Below are 14,123 nucleotides of genomic sequence, written 5' to 3'. Positions count from 1 at the left end.
CTACGGCTTCTTTCTCCCGGTCAAATGTGGTGATTATTGAGACAACCAATAAAAACCTTAAAACGAAATAACATATACTTATATTTTATTATCTAATTTCGAAGTATACAAATATAAAACAGAAACGGCATTGAGTACGTCATTTTCAATACTAAACTCAATTAATCTGCTCCAATTCAAAATATACTGTTATTAAATTGAATGCCAACGTTTTCTGATGTTTTTACTATTTTTTAATACAATTCCTGAAAAAACGTAATAGTGATTAAGCCATTTAACCAGTCAAATACCGGTGGATAAGTCTATTTGTGCAAGTTAAATTATAAAATTTATTGAGCGTTATTGCACTTAATTTGCCATCTATTAATACATTAAGCGTTTGCAATCAATTAAGAATCCTGTACAAGTGTAATTTTCTGCAGTTTTTGCGTTTTAACTATTACAAATTTGAAAAAAAAAAAACACTTTTTTGTCAAACTCGCCGAAATTACACTTCAAAAAACACATTCACGGGAATTGTGTCGGTGCCGTAAAAATGCTGGTAAACTATAAACTAATAAATAAAACATTCATAGGAAAATACTCTTAGCAAATTTGCTAAAATTGCAAACAAGAATTCATATAAAATACKCCTAACATGGATAGAGTGCTTTTGACAAGTGTTCAATTTGTCAATTCTAAATAGTTTTCTATCAGTGAGTTGACCAATTTTATTAGCAAAAGAAACTCATGGCAATAATTGCGCTCAACCACTATCTCGTTTTTATTCTTTCAAATATTCGATTGGATCAATTTATTATCTTCTTTATGCTTTCGTTTGCACCTATGTATTAATAAACGAACTTGCACWAAAACTGGCCAAGTATATTTACTCAATATCTATACTGTGGGCAAAAATAGTAAGACTTTTTAATTTCCATTTCACGCGAAAATCCATTTGTCGAAATTTACTTCAAAATCTGAAGATCGTAAAGTGCATTCGSCGAATTTTACGATGAGTGAAATTATTCAAGAAAGAAGTTCCATTAAATTTTGTGTGCGGAATCAAGTTTCTGGTGGCAAAATGTTYAGAATTTTGGAAAGCGTCTTTGGTGGTAATTATTTGTCGTGTGTAAGAGGGTGGCTGGAACGCGTTGACGCCGAACCACATCCAGAACAGCCATCAACACGTTAACATAATAAAGGGGTTGGTGCTTGAGAATTAACGATTAACAGCCAGAGATCTTACTGAAATCTTTGGAATATCGGAAGGATCAGTGAAAACCATTTTGAAAGATCATTTGGGCCTGAGAAATATAAAAGCAGGATTGCTTCCAAAATCACTCATTTTTTCATTAGTAGTGGCGATGAGTATTCTATGGCAGCTAGAAACTGTAGTGATTCGATCTTAACAATTTCTTCGGAGATTGCACCGTCGCCTTGATKCAGCGGTTCCGACAAATGAGCAACTTCTTGCAGGAAAGGAGATGTGYAAAATTTYAGATCGGTATCTCGTAAASTGAGCGATTAGTTCGCGTATATACASACAGACGAGCATATCTGAACCAAATCTGCTCATCWTATCGTATATGTACATATCGTTTTGTGGGCCTTCGACTTTTATTTCTGGGTGTTACGCTCGTCGTGGCAAACTTACTACACACAGTTCGAGGTATAACAAGGTATTACTGCGATTTCTATGTGTTATTGATCATTCATTCCAACAGCATTACAGAAATTTAAATAACTGGAAGAAATTAATATTAAACTTATCAATGTATAAGTGAAGTTTTTTTCCAAAATTTATTAATTTCTTCCAATTATTTGAATTCTGTAATGCTATTCGATTAGTATTTAAAGTAAATCAGCATTTTTGGTATACTATTGGTATTATTGATTATTTTTAATATTTAATTATTGAAGTACATTGCCTCAATGCATTTAAAAAAAATACAAATTATAGAAAAAATTAACTGATGCTTTACATATTTGTTCATTACGATCCACTAAATATAGTTTAAATTAACCAACAATTTTAGGAATCTCGAATAATTTTTCAATATGCCGACATTATGGAATACAAACAGCATTGCAAAACTAAACCATTAACAAGTAAATATAGTGTCTATTTGTTTTGAAATTGATTGCACTAAAATCCGCCTATTAATAAATGAATTATTTGTCCAAGCATTTCAGGCGTAAAACCAAGTCCCTCACAAAGGTTTATGCGGCAAAAATACACTATGCACCTTAAACGCTTGAAGGTATTTGTCCTAATGAAAGTTTGTATATATATAAATATACGAGAAATATATACATATGTTCATATATATGAGAGAAATTGAAATATACTTGCATGTTCTGCAAATAGTTATAGAGCTTAGCTGAGACATGAAATGCAAATATGATTTAAAACTCACAAGTTTTATTGAACGTTTGCAATATTTGCTTTATTTCGTAGGTGGATATGAATTATGCAAGTGTTTACTAGCCAGCCTTAAACGAAATTTACTTTTGCTTCACTTTGCACTTGAATGTAGTTATTGGAGCAGCAAGAACAACAGTGCTTTGCATGGTAATAACAAATAAATGTGGCAAATACCTACTGAACATAGAACTCTACATATTTACCGAAAATATCTGTGGTTGCATTTCTCTTAGCAATTAGCCACATAACGGAGGCACACAGACGTGGCATAAATATTTGTTGCAACTGCGCCGACAAGTCTCTTCAAATTGTTTATCAAACATTTAATATCATTTTCGTTTGTTGTGCCAGAATTGATGTCACTTCAGCTGTCACTTATAAATCTGCATATGTGTCTGTTTTCCTTTACTAATTGCAATATATTGCTAACATATTTTGTGCAATACATGCACATATATGTCTTTGCAAATAAACATGTCTATACCAGTGTAATAATAAGTGCAAATAAAGCGATATAATAGATCGTAGATGGCATTTTTAAGAAATATTCCAAATCAATTAAATATTTCGGCTTTTGAGGAATTCGCATATACAGTTAGTGCAAAAGGAGATATGCACGCTTGTTTATCTTCGGGCATAAATAGAATTAATTAATTTTTGCATTTGAGAGCGGAGTTTGAGGTTACTTTTCGATTGAATTTTAGTGCAAAAACTTCCTTATACTTTGCTTTGCATGAAATACATAAATTTTGCAAGAACAATCATTTTTATGCATTCCCTCTCAATTATGTTAAGTAAATCACTTACAATATTTATAGTTATAATTTTCAGAGCAAAAACAATGCAACACATTTAATACATAATTACAAAAAAATAAAATTTTGTACAAATTTATTTAAATTTTTTAGGAACTAACGGATGATCAAAAACCCTAGTTGACTGTAGTGAAGAAGATATATTCTAAGAGACAATTTGGATCGAAGTTTTAAACTCTTTGAGTCCTCTACTCTACCTAACGTCTATTGGCATTTTAGGCTGGGAAAATCGCTTGCTCCAATCTAATGCTTTTCGAATGCAATAATAATTAAAGTAACGTATATTTAGCAGGAGGATGRAGTTATGTGTACAAATTCACGCATGTGAGGAAAGTTCTCTGATTGCCATTCACTTTGGAGTGGCGAGAAACGATTATTTTACATATGACTAAAGCAGCTCAGGACTTCCGGTCTGATATCAAGTATCGTCAGAGTGGACAAAGAACACCCGTTTGAAGGCGACCTAAAGTGAGAAGGCGCATATTCGACCAAGTAGACCACGTCGAGCACGAAGTGAAAAAAATAAAAATTGGGCGCCTTATGCAGTAACTCGGACTAACGTACAAAATACATCTTGTGTAAGAACTGAAGCCGCTCAGCCTTCCCAAACGTCATCGCATCGATCTATGGGCTCTTGAAAAGTTCCAAGATTATCCAACGTTTGTAGAAAAATTTTGTCCAGCTATGAGGCCCACTGGGTCAATAGGTATTTAAACAAGCTAAATTGGCGCATTTGGCGTGAAGAGCAACCTGAAGCGATTCAAAAGATATTATCTCATCAAGAAAAACAACAACAAAGTAGGCAGGCAATCCAACCCCGATTCAGGTCTTGAAACAAAACATCCCTCATGCCATTCGTCAGTTATCAGTCGAAATGCTAGAGTCATCGAAAATTCGACTCAACGGATGGACTACAATCTATTTCATTACTTCATAAAATTTGAATAATATAAATAATAAAAAACTTTTCGTTATTATTTTCTGCTATATATCATATAGAATAGTTTATAGAACTTTTAAACTTTTTAGGCACTCAAGCTTTATTAATATACATTTTAAACTTTTACTCACCTCTACACGTATCGTCAAATTATACTCCTTTATACTCTCATAATCCAGCGGATGATTCACCTTTATATCGGCCCATGTATCCCCATTATCCGGTCTTTGTTGTAGGTAGAACGTATGAAATTTATTGGTCTGTGCGGTGGACCCGGGCATTAGGCGATAAAACACAGTCGGATTGCCTTCAATGCCCGAACTGCGAACGCAGACGACGAAACAAAGCGGGTAAAGGAATATAAATACATATTAGAAAACTGGAAAAATCCGGTATAAAAGGTTCAAAGTCATGTTTAAACTAGGAGAACTATTTTCAGATCAGTTATTTGAAATATGACCAAATGTGGTATGGGGCATTATAATCAAGAGAGTGATCTGTGAGTGGTTTACAAAAATCAAATTTGCGTACATTTCGTCATATTTCAATTAGTTCAACAAGACAAGTGTTTTGTTAATTTAAGACGTGCAAATATTTGGCTTAGGCTGAAAAATGAATAACGGGCTTTTGAAAATGAAAGGAATGCCAGTATTTTCGTTTTAATTATGTCAATTTATTTGTTTTTTTTTAGTTGACGCGACTTTATTTTATTATAATTTTTTTTTAGAAAAGTTAGTTTATATGTTTACGAGTTATTTTCATACATATTATTTTTTTTTTTAATTTTCAAGTTTATAAATTGTCGTATGTACATAGCCATTTGGTTTGGTTAAAAAATTCAGTTTTCCGATATGACTTTGTTAAAATTGAGTTTGATTTAGTTAAACCAGAATATCTGCACGTCATTCAGAATAACAGTTAGCTAGTTAAAAATTAGTAAATTAGGAAGTGATTATTAAAAGTGTTAAKGACTAATATTTCCAAAAAATATTATTTTATATTATTTATACAAAAATTACAGTTATTTGTATATATGTGCACATGCGACATAACAAAATACAAAAATTATTTATGACGCACAATTCAAGAAAAAATGTTTCTGCTACTATGAGAGAGTGCTAAAAGAAAACGTGAAATTACAAAAACAAGTATAAATCATGAATCAACGACGCCATTGCGATAAATTTGTGAAACACAATTATCTGCAGAAAAAAAGTTTTTATAATGTTTAACACAAGAATTCGATGATTTTCTCAAAAGCAAAAAAGAATAATTGTGAAATGGCATCAAAAAACGGTACTGCCATATTAAATGTCAATAAGCACAAGGTGGAAAGGTTTTCGGTTTGGGATTGAGGATACACTTTTCGAATGAAAACGTGGCAAAATGACAGTTGTTCTTTTGCTTGCGCTGGAAAAAGGCAAATCAGTTGTTCACTTTTTTGTACGCTGACAAAAATGGCAGGAGGAAAATATATGGAAATAAAATGAAGCGRAAACATAATGGCGAGCAGCGCGTGCGACACGTGAGAGTGACATTTTTTCACTTATTGCCACGCAAAAAATTAAATGCCGCATTAAATTGAATACAAAATAGCGAAAATAAATCAGCATGAACGAGGAATGTAGGAATTTCAAAAAAAAGCTGCTAGGGAGTAGGGATTTATGAAAGTAAAAGCTGGCTGGTTGCAGTGGAAATATGCTGGACGCGTGGGTGACAGGATCAGTTGTATAATACCTGGATGGGTTATACCTACAAGTACGCATTTGTGTACACACAGTGTTCTTCAATTTTGCGAATATTTTTTTTTATACTTGTTTTGCAGGTGACGCGATGAGACTTTATGAGTTGTGTATTTATAGGATGTTTTATGATGATTGTTTTGTTGGCTATTTATATACTTTGTAATTTATATGTACTTTTCGGTGAAATGGCTTTCGYTGCACATTTTTGCATTCTCCAATACAATTTGTAATTAACTATCAACTGTGTATGAAAYTCGGTTCGTAAATATATGAAAAAATACCGCTAATATATCATATATAATACGAGTTTTGGTTAGTTAGTGGGTATAGATGCTCATGTTTCGTAATACCGATGTTTGCCAATAGCGTGGACGTGGTGTGTGTTTGTAAGTATGCTACGTGGAATTGGCGTGTATTTATGCGTAATTTTTTGCGCTAATTTACAGCTATTTGWATCAATTAATAACCTACCAACAATTCGTATGAAACGGACACACTCATTTTACTAAGAGTAATTTTAATTAAATATTTTTTTATTATTTTCTCAAAATACTTCGTTTTAATGTCTTTTTGTATTGTTTATTATGGATGGTGGCTTACTGTACAAATACCTGGTTCAAATAAAATTATGGTATATGGTAATTTGAACTAACTTTTTCCCTGTTCATGCGCTCATAAACTTTCAATCATTTAATTAGAAAAGTTCATGTCCTACACTGAAATATTGGCTGCTAGATATTATAATTAATATGCGGGTATATACTTGTATGCATGTATTATGCGACAGAATAGCGTATGAACCATTTGTTAGCATTCAGTCTCACTCAAACTCAACACATTCACATAACACTTTTTAAACAAATAAATAAAAATGCAAATTAATTTTGTAGAAACACAACTTGCTTACCCTACATTAAAATAACTTAACAACACTAAAAAAAAATTAAAACGAAAAAAGTTTAAAATACCAGAATTGGATTTTCCCTTTCATCCAAATGTTTTTCACAACTGACTTTCACAATTTATTATTGAGACTGTTCTAAACTACCTACCCTCATCTGAAATTAAAAGTTAAAAGAATATTCTTGAGATAGATTTCATACGTAAGTATGCAATGTCATATTTCAGATTGAATTCCGTTGGCAAGGGTAAATTTATAACACTTTCTCAACAACATTTCAAAAGCGCATGTGATTTAAAAAGTTTACTTTTTGACTAAAATTTCAGATAAAACCCTCTTTATGTTTACAACTTGGCTTAGTTGAGTTGAAATTGGAACAACTGAACTTTAAAGTTACGAATTCGGAGTCACTAACGAAATAATGATTTCATAATGAAAAATCAAAGCAATACAATGTAGTTTAAAGATGTTATGTTAACCTTACTTACACCTACAAACATATTCGTAATCACTCAAAAAAAAAAAATTTTCTCGAAAACAGTTCAAAGAATCTTCTATGGTAACTGTTCGCCTTGTGAGCTGGCGACAACAGCGGTGGAAAAAATAGTTGTAAACGCTAATACACAGATATATATTCAAAAGTGGAATTGCTTTACTTAATACCAAATTGTAAATTTTCAACTGAAATCAGATTGATTGCATACCATAAAATGAAGTGCTTACAACTTTAATACAATTACCTGGGATATATTTGGAAACTATGGAACATATTTATTATTTCATATATTTCAATGCACCTTATACAAAAATTGGCCTTTAGAGGGTTATGTGGATTTTGACGGGTAAAATAATGCTTATTTTACCAAACTTTTTCATATATTATATTAAATGAGTTAAATGAGCATAGCATATGAGAGAGCATATATTTTTGGAGTCGCCGCCCAAAAAGTGAGTGTAAATCAAATCGCTTCGTAGATGAATATATGTCGTGAATAATCGAAGTATTTGGAACAAATTATATATCAGCAAAGTTGCAAACACTTCAGTATAACCTTAAGTATAATTTTTACCAATAATTGCCTTGAAAAAATTATTGTGATCGAAGCAAAAAACCATTGGAAAAGAGAAGGGATCATCCTAATAAAAAAATTGTTTCAATAAGATCACTTCAGAAGTTTCTGAGAAATCTTGAACACAGACTTTGAAAACGATGCTTGAAAAAAACACGAAAAACTATTCTCTATACCTCCTATACTTTTATTGTGATTGCGTCAAAACCTTGCGCAAATATTGCAGACATACCGTTATATTTAAAAATAAAATAAAAAGATGACTTTTGAGATTTCAAAACCCACGTAACCCCTAACAGTATGCGTCCATATTCCTTTGCCATTATAAAACTGCAACTTCTTTAAATTGTGTGATGGCATTTAAAATATGCCTTATCTAACTTATGCATCGCCAATTGCGGCACGCGTGCTCTTCGCCACACATTAGTCCATTATGCTCTGGGCATCCACCCACGCATACACACAGACACACATTCAATATAGCATTTAAGGCGCAAATATTTGAGCAAGTGCGCAATCCGCCCTGGAGCGTGTGACCTCTTTCGCTCACAAGTTAAGGAGTATAGCATTACGCCGCAACAGTCCGCAATATACCGCGCTGGGCACAAGAATCGACAAATATTCCCGTGCCGGGGTGCTCATACATAAACTGTATTGGAAGCTGTGTATTGCCATACTGGGCACACAATCTCTATGCGCCTGTCGAGCGGAATTGGAGCAATGGAATTTGAGCAGCGACATGTCGCATGCCGATGTGTTGCCTGTGGCTAGATCACACACAATATTGCAATAAATATGTTTGTGCGTATGTGCATTTTCGGTAGGTAAGTAAAGGTGTGGGAACTTCACCTCATACGAGTATTGTGCAACTGGCGCATATAGTACGAGTATAACAACAACAACCATAAACATTATTATTGTTGTCCCCTTAAAATTACGCTTGCCGGCATATAAGTTTTAAAGAGCTGGTTGGCAAATATGTATATTAATGCATACAATTTCAACTGTGTTATCACACAAAAAGCGCATAAAATAGCAGAGAKTTGTTGCGCTCGCACACTATCCTAGATGCAACTACCGAACAATATTATAAAATGTTGTAGAGCCACATGGGGCATATAGAAATGTGCTTCTTATTTGGAGAGCTTTGAGTGGGGAGTACCGTGCTACCACTTGTTTCAAAATGTGAATTCAATATATGAACTGGTCGGCACTTATGCGTATGGTACTTTTTGAAAAGCACATAAAATAGTTTACTTTTGAATATTTATCCTTTTAGTTGCCTATATGTTGTTATAATTCAGTTGGAATTATGCTTCTCAAATCTACACTTATTGTAGGAACAAGGATATATTTTGAACAAATGGGAGGTGGGGGCTTCGGGGATGTATATATATCTCTTGAAGGTTAAATAATTTTTGTATTCTCTTTACAAAGAAGACGTTACTGTATATCAAAAATCCGCTAAAACCAAAGACTTAATGCTTAAATGCCCGCAAACTCCAATCCACAAGCAAACCTTGAGGAAAATTATATTGATATGTTTTTTGATTAAAAGCGGATGCCAAATACAGTCCCAACTAACTAAAAAAAAACACGCTGTACATAGAATAGGTAATTTTTCAATGTTTCATGAATTTCACCTCGTGATCTACTCACTGGCTTTCTGCCAAATACGCTTAACCAAGTTTTTCGAGCTGAGACTGCTACCATATTACTCAACTCCTTCTTTCCTAAAAGTGGAATTCTTTCAGATATACCAACCTGAACTAATTTTATGCCGCGCTCTCTGTTGGCGTTTTTTCAAGGCCTAATAACCATTTCTTCAAGTATTCTTGGAATCGCCTGGATAGGCTTGGAAAACTCATTTCGACTACATACGCCGGTACCCTAAAACGGACAAATTCGTGCGCTTTTTTGTTTCTTCCATATCTATTTGTCAGGAAACTGATTTTCTATCTGTTTACTTGTTCTTAAGCAGTGAGGCCTATAGCCTCAATTGCTGGATGTCCACTTGGCATTTTCTCCTAACCCTGAGGATGTGGGATAGTAGTAAATAGCTCTAGAATTGTAATAATGTACCTTTTTCATAGTTTCTTTGATGAAAACTTTAGTTTGTCTCCTTTCAACAAGTCAAAAAGCATTTTCGGCCAGAGTAGAACGAATAATGCTCATTGAACTACTAGCTTTTGGCAAGACTCACATCGTTTAGGCGTCCTAATTGAACACGCATTGGTCTTATTGGCATTCATGTGGTGAGTCTAAATATTTTGAAGTACGCAATTTGTCGAAGTGAAATGTTGCTGAGATGAAAACATCTAGACGCTTTCTGATTCACTATTGAAGGATTTCGGTTGCGTTTAATACTTTCTACGAACCCAGCAGAGTTGGCTGGGGTAGATATTAGCCGGCTCAATAACCGTATGGCAGCCTCCAGATGCTTTGTCTCTATGCAACTGTCGTTTTGAGCCATACTTAGGGAGTTCTGGGAAGTAAGGGACAAGTTTCTCTAGCTGTCCAAATAGGACGGTTTTTGGAATCACGAAAAGTCAGCCTATTTATCAAACCTAACTTAATAATTTGGTTCTTCTGCTCTGTGGGTAAGCCTTATAGGGTGTACGTTTTCAGTTCATGTACGGCGAATCTATGAAATTGGTGGGATGGGGTCTCAGATATCCTGTCTACACTGTCGATATACATATGAAATTCTGTTTATCATTGCTTATAAAACCAATCTTTTTATTTGCTCATATTTCGCTGATTTAGCAGTGCATTTTTCTCTTCGAAGCTGATGCAATAATGCCGATAAATGGACGTCGTCGTTGTGTATGATGAAAAGTGCAATGAAAAGAATGGAGTATATGTATACACAAATACTCTAACTCACACAACAAGTGCAGATATGTAAATATTACAAGGCGCATTATCATAATAGCAAGTAAACACGATGTTTACTGTGGGACAAACCGCTGTTAACATTTGTTAACACCGTTAAATATTATGTATACACAAAGGAATATGCAAGGTAGCGTGGCTGTGGTTAGCAGTGAACATCGCGAGTATACTCTTGCGGCATAGAAATCACCGACGTGTCATGATAATAGTCGTAATAATATTTTCATAAGTAGTCTTTGCCGCTATCGAGCGTTTTTCCACCCAGCTATTGTTGCCAGCCACAAGGTATAGTGCGCTTAATGTTGTAAAAGAGTAAAAAAACTGCCACGGATATGCCTGGCGTCAGCAGCCGCAGATGCACAGACAACAATAGAGAAACCGGTACATGCCACGTATACAAAAACAGAAAATAGAAAATTCAAATTTTTTGTTCAAAGAGAGAAAAGTGAAAACAAAAGGCGCAAAATAAAAAAATAAAATCAAATGCAAGCCAAATTCAAACGCGCCATCTCCACACACACACAGATGGGCGAACACTGCCTGAAAGGAAGGCATCACTTTCCCAGCGCATCCGCTGCATTCACAGACAAACGGAAAAATCACCGCACACTCATATTTCCGTTGCAGTATGCCTAGGCGAAAAAACGTGTGAAGAAGTAGCACTTAATGACTGTTTTGTTGTCTTCTCTTTTTTTTTTTTTTTGGTTTTTAATGGCTTTGTATGACCTCTGCGCGCGGTTGGTACCGCTTTTGTCGTGCTGTGCGCCCATAAGTATGTTTTATCAGCGAGAGTGTGCGCTAGTATTACGTAAATATGTTACATAACTACATTTTCATGTGAGCGTGCATCTACGCACCTACGTTAAACGCCCTGAATCCACCTACTAAGCAGTAAAAGCTTCGTCAGCGCACACACACGCTTGCACATAATCATTCGTTCATAAATGACTGTCATAAAAATAGTTTGCTTAACATTTGTTAAACTTATCATATTAAAAATTTTTTTAAGTTTCTAAAATTTAAGTTTTTTTTTAAATTATATTTTATACATTTGTTCTCCTCAACACTCTCTTAACTACATATATGCTATTAGGTATGTAAGTACTAGCTGCTCCTCTACTAAATTTCACATAAATAGTTTGTGACCCATAGCTGAAACTATATTACTTCAAAATATAGCTTCAGATTTTTTATCTTAAATTTTTTTTTCTTACAACAAAAAAAAACAATATATATATATATATATAAACTTTTCAAAAATTATTAAATAAACAGAACTTATTTGAGTGCTTTTACAGGAAATTTGTGCAGCGCTTTCGTTGTGCATGCTTAGAGCTACCTACTTGCTATTCATAGCATTTTAGTGCGGTTAATATTAGATTTTAGTGAGTACAGACTAGTAGCTTAAACGAATATTTGCCGATAGTCGAGCGTTTAGTTATAAAGTGAGGACGCTGGTGCTGGTGCTTGTGCTTTTCTTAGTCGTGTCTGCTTAGAAGTAAAGTTTGTTACTAGTAATATATTTTTGGGAGTAAATACGGAGACTATAAGGAAACATAGCTCTAAATTATAAATTCGGTAGCACCGAAGTTATATCCCTCTTTACAAATAGAAAGGATTCCATACAAGGACTTGATTTTTATGGGTCAGTTTGTATGACAGCTATATGTTATAGTGACCCCATCATGCCAAATTTCATTAATAAATATTTTCAAATATAAAAGTTTTCCTTATAAGGGCATGATTTTCAACGTTCAGTTTGTATGGCAGCTATATGCTATAGTCGTTCAATGTTGGCGGTTCCGACTATTGAGAATCTTCTTGGGGAGAAAAGGACTGAAGAGAAATGTCATAAGAGCGGAAAAAATATGGCATAGTTTGCTGGGTGTTATCCGTCTCTGGGCAAGCATCTATATGTCGACTAGTGCGTTAGAATCTGCTATTTTTATCGATTGTCCAGTGATAATTTGCCGCTTCAAAGATTTGAAGTGTGAATATGTTTGTGTTGGCGGTGCGAAAATGAGTTTCGAACAAAGAGCCAACATTAAATTTTGTTTTAAAATTGGTAAAACTTTTACCGAAACATTTCAACTGATGAAACTAGTTTATGGCGATGATTTTCTATCCCGTAGCAGAGTGCAAAAGTGGTTTCAAGGTTTTCAAAGTGGTCGTGAGTACATAAATGACGATCAACATGTGGGCCAATCAAAATCCGTGATCACCGGAAATTCCATCGAAACTGTGTGTGAATTCATAAAAAATGAGCCGAAATCATTATTGAAATTAATGGAAATGTAATTGAACTTCTCCAAAACATCGATTTATTGCATTTTGACTGAACATTTGGGTTTACGAAAGGTGTGTGCTCGGTTTGATCCACACAAATTGACTGATGACCAAAAATTGTTCAGAACCCACGACGCCTGTGAACGATTATTTGACCAAAAATCACATTTTAACCATTCACCACTCCCCGTATTCAACTGATATGGCACCGTGCGACTGCTTCCTTTTCGGAAGCATGCATTTGCCATGAAAGGCATTATGAGACGCAGAGGCCATTCAAAAGGCTTGCATCGGCATATTGGCGACCATACMGACCAAYGAGCTAAAACACTCGTTCGAAATGCTTTTTTACCGTGCAAAAARCTGTATTGAAGCRGAAGGAGACTATTTTGAAAYAAATRTGAAAAAARTGCGATAAAAATTATGTAAGTATCTGTTTAATAGTTTTATTGTACTTAGAGCTAATAGTGCCAAAATAAATATTATGCTTTTATTTTACATTTGATCGAAGGGACCAGACTTCTTTCAAAAGTAATAGCTTTKTCGCACAGTTAWATTAATTTAGTACATTAAGATTAGATTTAAGAAASCTGTTTCTCTTTTACATGCAGCCGGCTTCTCGATGAGCTATAAGCTCGATTAAAGATCAGCTATTTTTCATTTGATTTGCTTCATTTTCATCAGCTAATTGCTATTTTATCAATAAAGATGCCCAAATTTACAAACCCGCACAGTTGCATTTTAGTTTCCTCTGGATTTGTATTCGATTAGWCATTAATGTAGTAAATTAAGATTTTTGTATTGTATGGTAAATCGTCCTTAATTAACGCTTTAATCGAATACAGACCATTTAAYTAATAAACTAACTCCTGTGCGAAAAGGCTTTAACATATATAATCATTTGTGTGCGTCAGAGATACTTCAGGGGGAAATTTTATAAGCAAAATATTTATGGGAGTTACTACAAATTTCCACTACCTATCATTCTCATCCTGTCTCTTATACACATCTAGATGTGTATAAGAGACAGCATTTGTTCTCCTCAACACTCTCTTAACTACATA

General features: G+C 34.1%; 1 protein-coding gene across 5 annotated transcripts in view; it reads right to left on the bottom strand.

Moving 5' to 3' along the window:
- Nucleotides 1-14,123, bottom strand: part of LOC108968374 (neural-cadherin) — a 262,770-nt gene that overhangs the window by 156,163 nt on the left and 92,484 nt on the right. For all 5 annotated transcript variants that reach the window (XM_018932366.1, XM_018932368.1, XM_018932369.1 and 2 more), the window contains exon 9: nucleotides 4,294-4,483. In XM_018932366.1, coding sequence (XP_018787911.1) covers nucleotides 4,294-4,483 — 190 coding nt within the window. The remainder of the gene's footprint in view (nucleotides 1-4,293; nucleotides 4,484-14,123) is intronic.

This window comes from Bactrocera latifrons, unplaced genomic scaffold (assembly GCF_001853355.1).
Source record: "Bactrocera latifrons isolate USDA-ARS-PBARC rearing strain unplaced genomic scaffold, ASM185335v1 scaffold_211, whole genome shotgun sequence".
In the NCBI taxonomy this organism is placed as follows: Eukaryota; Metazoa; Arthropoda; class Insecta; order Diptera; family Tephritidae; genus Bactrocera; species Bactrocera latifrons.
The sequence above is the reverse complement of the archived record's forward strand: the minus strand, read 5'-3'. Positions and strand labels throughout refer to the sequence as shown.